We start from the raw sequence: 11,123 nt of genomic DNA on the forward strand, positions 1-11,123 counted from the left end.
TACCGCCACCCGTTACTGCCGCTTTTGCGGTGTGATTGACATTCACAGGTGTATCGGCTGTAGCGGCTGCTATAGCGGTCGTAACGGTGCCGTAACGGCTGTAACGGCCTGTTACGCACCGTTACGTAACGGTTTTAAATTGCTTTTTTCGAAAAAAAAAAAAGTTGAAAATGGAGAAGACAGATAGAGAGAGAAGATGGAAGATGAAGAGGGAAGATGGAGGAACAAGAGATAGAGAGAGAGAAGAGGGAAGATGAAGAACATGTTATTGATTTGTTGAAGCTGTAAGGCTTATACTATTATATTCAGCTGCTATCACTCAACCATTTTGTTTGTGTGTGTCTATCTATATATTGTTTAATAATAACAATAATACTAAGTGTGGTCATTATCTATTTGGCTTGATTAATATATATATATATATATATATTTAAGCTTTTATTTATTCTCTTACTTTTGTCATTGTTTATCTTACATATAATAGTTAGTGATTGATTTTTTGTATAATATAAAGTCATTAATTATTAAAATAAAATGTAAAAAACTCAGTTTGTAATGATTTAAAAATATAAAATATATTGGATCAAACTAAAAAATTTATAAAAATTAATCAATATTTATTTTAAAACCCAATAAATATGATCATGGAAAAAAAATGTGCGTATCGGTAAGTTTTTTTCAAATTGTGCGAAAAATAAAAAAATTCACGGTTCCGGTTACCGCAACCGTTACGCTACGGCCTTTACACCCCGCAACCGCAACCGCTCCACCGCCACCGTTACAGCGACCGCAACCGCTTTTCAGAACCTTGACGAACACAGAATCAATTCCACGTTGGGTACGAGGGAGTCCCAACACAAATTCCATTAACAAGTCTTTCCATATGTTGTTAGGAACAGGTAGAGGCATATAGAGGCCAGTATTCTGAGACTGCATTTTGGATACTTGACAAATGTAGCACTTCCTCACAAAATTGCCAATATCTCGCTTCAACTGAGGCCAGAAATATCGTTCTTCCATACTTGCGATAGTCTTGTCCCTGCCCAAATGTCCACTTAAGCCACTACCATGGAGATCTCAAATTAGTTTCTCTCGCAAAGAGCTACAGGGAATGCATAAGCAATTTTCTCGAAATAAATAAGCATCAGTGATGTGGAAATCAGTTACTGGTTGTCTTTGAATACACTTTGCCCATATCTCCTTGAAGTCATCATCATCAGGATAAAGTTCTTTCAGGAACTCAAAACCCACAATCTCATGTGTCAACGTGACTAATAAACTAGCCCGTCGACTCAAGGCATCCGCGACTCAATTCAAAACCCCTGATTTGTGGCGAATAGTAAAAGGAAATTTCTGAAGGAAATTAGACCATCTTACATGCATGTTATCTAGGTGCTTCCGGCTGTTGATAAACTTTAAGGCTTGATGATCAGTATACAACATAAACTCTCTTTGTATCAGGTAATGTTCCCAATGCTTCAAAGCTCGAACCACTGCATAAAATTCTTGGTCGTAAGTGCTCCACTTTTGCCGAGCTTCACTTAATTTTTCACTGAAAAAGGCCACTGGTTTATGTTCTTGAGATAGGACAGCCCCAATGCCCACACCACTGGCATCATACTCTACCTCAAAAATCTTCTCAAAACTGGGCAAAGCTAGTACTGGTGCAGTGCGCAACTTCTCTTTGATCAGCAAGAAGCTCTCTTCTGCATCATTATTCCACAGGAATTTTCCTTTCTTCATGCACTCTGTTATTGGTGCCATAATAGTGCTAAAACTTCGAATGAAACGCCTATAAAACGTAGCCAACCCATGGAAACTCCGAACATCACTAACAGTCTTGGGTGTTGGCCACTATTGGATGGCTCGAACCTTCTCTTGATCCACATGAATGCCATCTGAACTAACTATATAACCCAAGAACAGCAAACTACTTGTAAGGAAACTGCACTTCTTAAGGTTAATGTACAACTTGCTTACCTTCAGTGCTGTCAACACCTCTCGTAAATGGGCCATGTGGTCCTCCTCTGATTTACTATAGATTAATATGTCATCAAAATAAACCACGACAAATTTCCCAGTGAAAGGTCGTAATACTTGATGCATCACTCGCATGAAGGTGCTAGGAGCATTAGAAAAGCCAATTGGCATAACCAACCATTCATATAAACCATCCTTAGTCTTGAATGCTGTTTTCCATTCATCCCCAGGACAGATTCGAATTTGATGGTACCCACTTCACAGATCGATCTTTGAAAACCACTTTGATCCTTCCAGCATGTCCAAAATATCATCTAGTCTGGGAATGGGAAATCTATACTTGATGGTAATCTTGTTGATGGCTCGGCTGTCTATACACATTCGCCAACTTCCGTATTTCTTTGGCGTTAATAATGCCGGAACAGCACATGGACTTAGGCTTTCACAAATAAGTCCCTTTCGCAGCAATTCTTCGACTTTCTCCCGTAGGATCTCACTCTCTTTTGGACTCATTCTATAGTGTGGTAGTGTGGTAGGTTGGCAGACTTGCTCCTGGTATGAAATCAATCTGATGTTGAATGTCCCTCATGGGTGAAAGTTCATCTGGCAACTCGTCAGCAGTAAGCTCTTGGAATTCCTCCAACAATGGTTTAATTTTCTGAGGGATTGGTGTGACTGTGTTCTCCTTGGCCATAGGTACCATTGTTTTCATAACCATAGCATATGAATCTTGCGAAGTTTTCGCATCTGCCACAAACTCGGCCTCTGAATTGGTTATAGTGAGGAAAGACTTCGCTTCGACTTTTGGAGGCACTATGTGTTGGTTTAAAGGACTCATAGCAATTTTATGAGACCCCCAATTGAACACATGAGTGTTGTCTCGCCCTCTAAATGTAATATCCACATCAAATTGCCAAGGTCTTCCAAGTAATACATGACTAGCATCCATATCAACCACATCACATAATACATCGGATTTATAATGTTTGCCAATAGAAATAGGTACCTCACATACTTCGGTTATCTTGACAGCAGGTCCTTTTTTAATCCAGCCAATGCTGTAGGGAGAGGGGCGTGGTTCAGGAGAGAAGTTCAGGTGCGTTACCAATCGTTTAGCCACAAAATTTTCACAACTTCCACTGTCCACAATAAGGTCACACACCTTTTGATTTATGGTACAACAAGAGCGAAAAATATTGTGACGTTGACTGAGGTCCTCAGTTTTTGGTGTAAATAGAACCCTTTGAACTACACAGTTGACTCGTTCTCCTTCTTCTCTGGCGAGTTCAGCACCTTCATACTGATCACCCTCATGTTCTGCATCTCCATTATCTCCAATTTCATCTTCTTCTTCAACTAAATTAGCAGTCCTTCTTTCTGGGCAGACATTAGAGCGATGGCCAGGCGTACTACATCTATAACACATATCCGTTGTTGGTTTGGCATAAGGATTTGTGTTTCGAGATGCCTCTCTACTACTTGATCCAGTCATCTGGTTTCCTCCTCCACCAGCGGTACCCCTCTGCTGATTTACTGGAACTGTTGGTTGGGCAGCTCCTTTTCCTTTTTCCCCAGTGAGAAACGATGAATCATGAAGGTTCCGACGATATCCAGAATAGGTTGTCTTGCGCTCCATTAGCTCGGCTTTGAGAGCCATATTATGTGTTTCATCCATAGTCCACACTACTGATAGCCCTATCTTCTCTCGAATGGTTAATTTTAACCCATTGAGATACCGGGCTACACGCTGTCCTTCGGTCTCATTCAGATTATTACGATCTGAAAGTCGACAAAATTCAGTTGTATAATCAAATACAGATTGACTTCCTTGGTTGCAATTTTGGTACAACTGAAACAAGTGTTGATCATAATCTGGTGGTAAAAATTTGTCTTGGAGGAGTTGTTTCATCCGACGCCAAGTCCGTACAGATTCTTTTCCTTATCGATGCCTATTTTTCTGTAATTAATCCCACCATACCGCAGCACCTCCTTTTAGTTTGTACACCACCAATTTCACCATCTTTGATTCTGGAACATCCATCATCCCAAAAAATCGCTCCACCTCTGAAAGCCAGTTAAGAAAATCCTCAATATGTGGATTTCCATTGAACTGGGGAAGATCTATCTTCATTCGGTACTCATCGAACCCTTGTTATTGTTGCCTTCGGGGTCGATAGTTGGCTGGAAGTGGTTCAAACTCTGGTTCAGACTCCTCCTCACTATCAGATGGACAACGAAGGGGACGTCTAGGAGCATTCTGAACAGGTTGACCTCGGGCAAATCCTTCGGTGCACACTCTGTTCTGGTTAACAGGTTGGCCTTGAGCAACTCCCTCAGCACGGACCCTATCAACCACTGGTGGCCTGTTGTTGGCATTGAGATTCAGGCCAATAAGCAGATCACGAGTTTCGTTCAACTACTCTTCCTGTTTCTCATATGCTACCCACAGGGCCTCGACCCCACGATCACTTCCAGTAGGGTTTGCATGATCTACTCTGTCTTGTGCCATTGAGCCAGCTAAATCCTTGCTCTGATACCACTTGACGCAACGAAATAAATCACACGAGACTAGATATTGTTCTAGCAGACGAGAATTCTTGAATCTACAAGAACACCCTTGAATCTACAAGGAAGATAGAAGAAAAACTCTTAAAAATATTATTGAATGAATAAAAATTACATATGCTTGTAGGCTTATTTATAATAGACTAAACCTAATACTTGTAGGAAAAGTGATTCCAAAATAAACTAGGAAACTTAAATCAACACAAATTAAGAAACCTAAGAGAACTAGGAAACCTAAGAGACTAAAAATTCTAAACTATTTAAAATCCTAGTCAAAAACCTAATTCTAAACAATAAAATTAAGAAATATAAAAATTATAGAATTTTGTTCTACATCTTTTTTCTTGTCTTTTGTCGGTCCAATTGTTCCAAGAAGTCTTCGGCTACTTGTTCTACATCATATATAACCATATATATCCATCTATCTATATCTCCTAAGGATAGAATAGATGTAGATAGATAGAGGGCTATCCTAACAAATAGGATAATTAGGAAATCAATGAACATAATTAGATATATAACCTTATATATCCATCTATCCATATCTGCTAAGGATAGGATAGATGTAGATAGATAGAGAGTTATCTTAACAAATAGGATAATTAAGAAATCAAATTCAAATTACATGGGTAATTTGAATGGACCATGGGTCATGCCACATGGGCGCCCAAATTCAGGTCCAATACCCAGCCCAATTGCCAACAATTCATCATAGCTTGTATTCTATTTAGGGTAGTAATTGTTTTGTTAGTTAATCCTAAGTTGGTCAGTTGCCTATGTGTTTATCAATTTTGTTAAGTTATATATTCCATATTTTTATTCTCCTATTTGTGCACAAGGAATCATTTTCCATATTTGAATTTATCTAATTTGATTATTTTTGTTTATACTTCCATATTTTTATAAATGACCTAGTTCAAGTTCTTCGACATTGTTTTGCAGTGTTAGTATTATTATTGTAAATATTAATGTAATACAGCTGCACTATCTAGCTGTCCCACTCATGTTGTTGTTGTATCTTTATGCTTTCGGTGGGTTAGCATCCAATGTATCCTATTTACTCTCTATAAATGAGAGTGTTGTAAATCACTAAATATACACATATCAATCAATAATAATACATACAATTTATTCTCTCCGTATTTCTCTCTTTATTCTCTCTTTATACATCAACTCTAACATGGTATCAGAGCTAGGTTAACAACCTACTAATTTCGCTTCACCGGCGGGCGGCAACCTCGCCTTGGCCGCCCGCCGGACGATGAGAAAACTAATCACAAAACATGTCTGCCATACCTCCCAGTTTCGGTCCTCCGCGGCCGCTTCCGCCGCCGATTCTTCAACATTCAATCTGCAAGTTCGAATTTGAGCCCTCACCAGAAGATCCAGATCCATCAACACCACCTAAGACTGGTGCTGCAGGCCTTTCCTTCATTACTTGTGGAGATTCTTTGACAAGTGATTGAACCCATGATAAATCAGGCTCTTCTCCATTGTTTCCAAGCTCAAATGATGACGATCTGCGAAGTCTACAATGGAAGCAGAATTGGAGCCAAGATCGCGAGAACTAAGGCTGCGAAACTGTTGTTGCCGCTTCTCACGTTGAGCAAGCATGGAAACCCGAGAGCCACACACTCTCTCTCTCTCTCTCTCTCTCTCTCAATGGAGAACCAAAAACAGAAACAAGAATTCATTTTCAAATCCAAACTTCCAGACATCTACATCCCAAATCACTTGCCACTCCACACATATTGCTTCGAAAACATATCCCAATTCAGCTCTCGTCCCTGCATCATCAATGGCTCCACCGGCGACACCTACACCTACGCCGATGTCGAGCTCATCGCTCGCAAAGTTTCCGCCGGCCTCAACAACCTCGGCATCCGACAAGGCGATGTCATCATGCTCTTGCTCCACAATTCTCCCGAATTCGTGTTCTCCTTCCTCGGCGCATCGTACAGCGGCATAACTATTATCACAGCCAACCCGTTCTACACTCCTGCCGAGATCGAAAAACAAGCGAAAGCATCCAAGGCGAAACTCAATATCACCCTCCTCCTCATCGCCGCCGTCTCTCCAGCCCACGCCCTCGGCGGCTCCTCCTCCACCATCGCCGTAATCTACGGCTCCGCCACCGTCTGCGGCATCGTCGCCGAACAAACAACCCGGCAAATCCCATGCTGGCGCAACGACCAGTTGATCGAAATCTCACCGGCGAGATCCTTCGACTACATCGCCGGTGGCCGGGATAATTTCTGCGGCGTGAAGTCCGGCGACTCTGCTCTCCTCTGCTGGGACTCCAATTTCATCTCCAAGAGGATTTACAACAGCAGTTCGGTGCTCTTACAACACCTCACATTTGGGGATACTCAAAAGGTGTACCCGCAGTGTCTTGACCACTCACTCTCTGCTTGAGCACACTTTTTCTTTTATTTATTTATTTTACTTTTTTATTCTCTTTATCCCATCCCTCCCGTCCATGTTCCCCACTCCCACTCTCCTTTTTCAAAATCCTTGTCTTTTCCTTCCCATCCACTCTCTTTTTAAAATAAATAATTCATCCTCCACCCACCACATCACATTATCCTCATCATTCCCTCCATACTCATATATATATATATATATATATATTTTATTATAATATCTTCCCAAGGCAACGGACGATTTCAACTTAAAAACAAAAAAAACAAAAAAAACAAAAACAAAACAAAACAAAAAAAAAAAAAAAAAAAAAACCAGAAAATACACACTGATACATCCTGCACATGGGCACCCACTCAACACACTGCCCCCTCACACATGACATCCCTCTCTCATCTTTTTATTATACTCTATTTCCCGTAAACTCTCACTAATAATGGTAGGGATAGGGGAAATAGAGTATAATAAAAAGATGAGAGAGGGATGTCATGTGTGAGGGGGCAGTGTGTTGAGTGGGTGCCCATGTGCAGGATGTATCAGTGTGTATTTTCTGGTTTTTTTTTTTTTTTTTTTTTTTTTTTGGGCAGCCTATCTACACACTCATACAGTGTCTTCTACACCAGTCAGCTTTATCAATCCCTTTGTTTCAACCTCAAATAGGTTTCTATCTTCACACCTATTTGAGTTTGAGGGGGGGTTATACACAGTATCATGTATAAGTCGCTCATGGCGCACTCCCTAAGTCGCCTCCTCGGTGCACCACCACAACTTCTACAACGGTCCGACATGACCCCGTAAACTGTCCCGACATTGATTCCGGTCAGCTTCTACAACGGTCCGACATGACCCCGTAAACTGTCCCGACATTGATTCCGGTCAGCTTCTACAACGGTCCGACATGACCCCGTAAACTGTCTTCTACATCGGTTTGACACGACCACACAGTGTCTGCTACAACGGTCCGACATGACCCCGTAAACTGTCTGCTACAACGGTCCGACATGACCCCATAAACTGTCTGCTACATCGGTCTGACACGACCATACCGTGTCTCCTATCCTGTTTTATTTTTCAGTTTATTTTTCTGTTTTGTGACTCTCTCCAAACTCAAGTTGGCTAGTGCCTATCCTCCTTGAGTTTGAGGGGGGCTGTTAGTATTATTATTGTAAATATTAATGTAATACAGCTGCACTATCTAGCTGTCTCACTCATGTTGTTGTTGTATCTTTATGCTTTCGGTGGGTTAGCATCCAATGTATCCTATTTACTCTCTATAAATGAGAGTGTTGTAAATCACTAAATATACACATATCAATCAATAATAATACATACAATTTATTCTCTCCGTATTTCTCTCTTTATTCTCTCTTTATACATCAACTCTAACATGCAGGAATATCAATGTTTGTGTGGTCTGAACTTTAGAAAGTTTTTGTTTTATTTTTAAAATTTTATTTATATGCCTTGAAGTTATTTGGAGACCTTTTATTTTAGGTATTGGCTGTCTTTTGGAATTATAGTTGGTGTGTTGGATTGGTAGCTATATATATATTTGGAGCATGTTATGAACTTCATTCATATTTATTTGTAGAGGAATTTCATATCAACAAAGAAAAGCTCAAGTAATAAATTTCTAGAGAGACAAAAAAAAAAAACCAATTAAGATTACTCAAGATATCCTGCAAATGCTACTAGTGATCACATGGAAGGCATGTCGCACGATGCTGCTCCAAGCAGTTCACCTTGATCATTATAGGTGAAGTGAAGCTCTCCTTGGAACTCACGATTGGAAGAGAGCACAAATGGGATATCACCATTTCCATCATATAATATCCTTGCATACTCGTCATCCCTACCCATCTGTAATTGGTGCTTTGTGTCTTCCCCGTCAATTTCATCCTCGAAGACATTAGAATTCTTCTCCACCAATTCTTTAAATACTGAAGAACGAAGGAGGAGGCCAAGCGCAGTGGGAGAAGAAGACTCTGCGTATTTGCTAACCGGGAATTTCCTTTCAATCACTTCTTGCTTTTGAGGAAAGTTCAAGTCATCTACACTGAAATTATCGACATGGAACAACAAGGATTGGAATTCCTCTCCTGAACTGAAGTTAGAGGATGGGACTGACTGAGATTCTGTGTTCATCTGTTGTTCTTGCACAGCAATTGGATTGTTTGCTCCTGGCTGGAGCCATCTAATGTATGAACTTAGATCAAAGTTGGTCACAGCATTGATGCCTCTGTACTCAATTGCTGCAATGTCGTAAGCACGAGCAGCCTCTTCTTGGGTGCCTGTAACGAGAGATGTGCCGCATAGGTAAGCAAACAGTAGCTTATATTGTTGTATTGTTAACCTATGGTTGGTTTTTGGTTATATATGTTGTGTATTGTATTCATTCTAGATTTGGATGTTACTTACTGTAAGTGCCAAGGTAGAGGTATTTATTTCCAAAGACTCTTCCTATTCTAGCTTCCCATCTTCCATTGTGATGGTGCCTGCATTTTGTCCCCAAAACAATAGTTTTAGAATAATCTGCTTCCTCATCACTAATAAATATATGTCGGTTCATCACTATTTTTTGAAGAAAAAAAAAATATACCTTGCAACCCCTCTGTACTTGGATACACCTCTTGAAAAGCCACTGCTCTTTCTATAACAAAGGGGGAAAAAAACTTAGGTATTTAAGCAGAATATCCATGAACAAACTTTATTAAAAATCAGATGAGATATTTGAATTCATACCTTCTTAAAGAGGCTAGGTACTCCTCTTTTGTTACGGTTTGCATTATCTCAATCTCTTTGTCGTAATCAGACACCTGTGTGAAATTTCAGGGGTGTTCAACTATAAGTTATATCTCATATAGATGGAAAACATGTATAGTGCAAACAATCTCATATTTATTCACAACTGATGTTATACCGGGAAATTGGTGAAAGTTGATGTCCCCCAATACTTGAGTGCAGCTGAATCATATGCTCTTGCTGCTGATTCTTCTTCATCATAAGCTCCTGAGAGATTTGAGGAAATATGTTTATTTAGTTTAATGTAAAAATAAAAGATAAAAAAATAGAACTATGTAAAGTCCAAAATTCCTAGTAACAAAGAGCACTCACCAAGGTAAACTGTTGATCCGAAGTCCCATTTCAAAGTGCCAGACCGCAGAAACAAAGTGAGAAATCTCAAATTAGGCACTAGATTTTCAATTTAAAAAATGAAGGAAGTGTGCGAAGAATGAACACTGTCTACCTTGTTTCCCTTTCTTCTTCTGTGTAACATTCCAAGAAAGTTTATCCCACAAGTGAGCTTCGAATCGCCCTGTCCATCTATGCTTGCTGACACCGCGAAACTTTGAACTTCTCTTCACTGTGGTAGGGGCGGAAGCTTGATAAACTTGCTGCTGTGGCTGCTCTATTTGTTGATTGTGGCACGCGGGTATTAGATCTCTTCTCTTTCTCTTGGCACACTTTGCTTCCAAGGCCTCTCCATCTACCCTGCTTCTGCTTCTCCTTCCTGGATTCTCCTCGTTCTTCACCATTTTCATTGCTATCCCTTTAGTTCTTTGTTTGAGGCTTGTTTATTTTCTTTGGTTGTTGTTTCTTTAATACTTTCTTGCTCTTGTTGCTTGACATTTGAAGAATTTGTAGGTAGAATGCATATATATTCTGTGTGCTGCTTTTGGTCTTATTATGTCTTGTTTTTGGTTGCTACAACCGGAATTAGGAGAAGACAAAGGAGGGGATTATTTCGAAGCAACTAAAGACAGATTGGGTATGCCTATACTCTCTGTTTGCCAGCCCATGGAATTAAAATATATATTTGCTTCATGTTTTTGGAATTGCTTCATGTGCTTGCTTGGATGCCATTATTGTTAATTTATATTATGTGATCTTAAGAGGGCAGTTTTGCCATTTCAAAAGTGAGCATATTGTCATTTACTCCTTGTTTGGTAATGTTTTTGTTTTCATTTTCATTTTTTTTTGGAAATTGAAAATGAAAATTTGTTTGATATATTATTTTTGTTTTCAAAAAAAGGGAAGTGATTTCAAAAATTTTTGAAATGAAAAAAAGCTGTTTTCACTTGTTTTCAAAACAAATTGTTGAGTTATTGTTCCTGGGATATGTTTTGGTGTCATGGACTTGGTCCTATGTAGTCCTT

At 39.7% G+C, this 11,123-nt stretch overlaps 2 protein-coding genes across 2 annotated transcripts; both read right to left on the reverse strand.

Annotated features, from left to right (window-relative positions):
- Positions 1-1,854: 1,854 nt before the first annotated feature.
- Positions 1,855-4,111, reverse strand: LOC114303746 (uncharacterized). The gene is made up of 3 exons (XM_082924104.1): positions 3,959-4,111; positions 2,527-3,829; positions 1,855-2,189 (listed from the first exon to the last, which is right to left on the reverse strand). The coding sequence occupies exons 1-3, from the start codon at positions 4,109-4,111 to the stop codon at positions 1,855-1,857; spliced, it is 1,791 nt and encodes a 596-aa protein (XP_082780230.1).
- A 4,412-nt stretch (positions 4,112-8,523) lies between these two features.
- LOC114303741 (AP2-like ethylene-responsive transcription factor At2g41710) lies at positions 8,524-10,650 on the reverse strand. The gene is made up of 7 exons (XM_028248891.2): positions 10,214-10,650; positions 10,081-10,089; positions 9,887-9,975; positions 9,709-9,782; positions 9,566-9,616; positions 9,385-9,461; positions 8,524-9,257 (listed from the first exon to the last, which is right to left on the reverse strand). Exons 1-7 carry the CDS (start codon positions 10,506-10,508, stop codon positions 8,665-8,667), a joined length of 1,188 nt encoding a protein of 395 aa, XP_028104692.2. The 5' UTR covers positions 10,509-10,650; the 3' UTR covers positions 8,524-8,664.
- Between the last annotated feature and the right edge of the window lie 473 nt (positions 10,651-11,123).

This window comes from Camellia sinensis, chromosome 4, assembly GCF_055761805.1.
Source record: "Camellia sinensis isolate YWXY chromosome 4, ASM5576180v1, whole genome shotgun sequence".
NCBI lineage: Eukaryota > Viridiplantae > Streptophyta > Magnoliopsida > Ericales > Theaceae > Camellia > Camellia sinensis.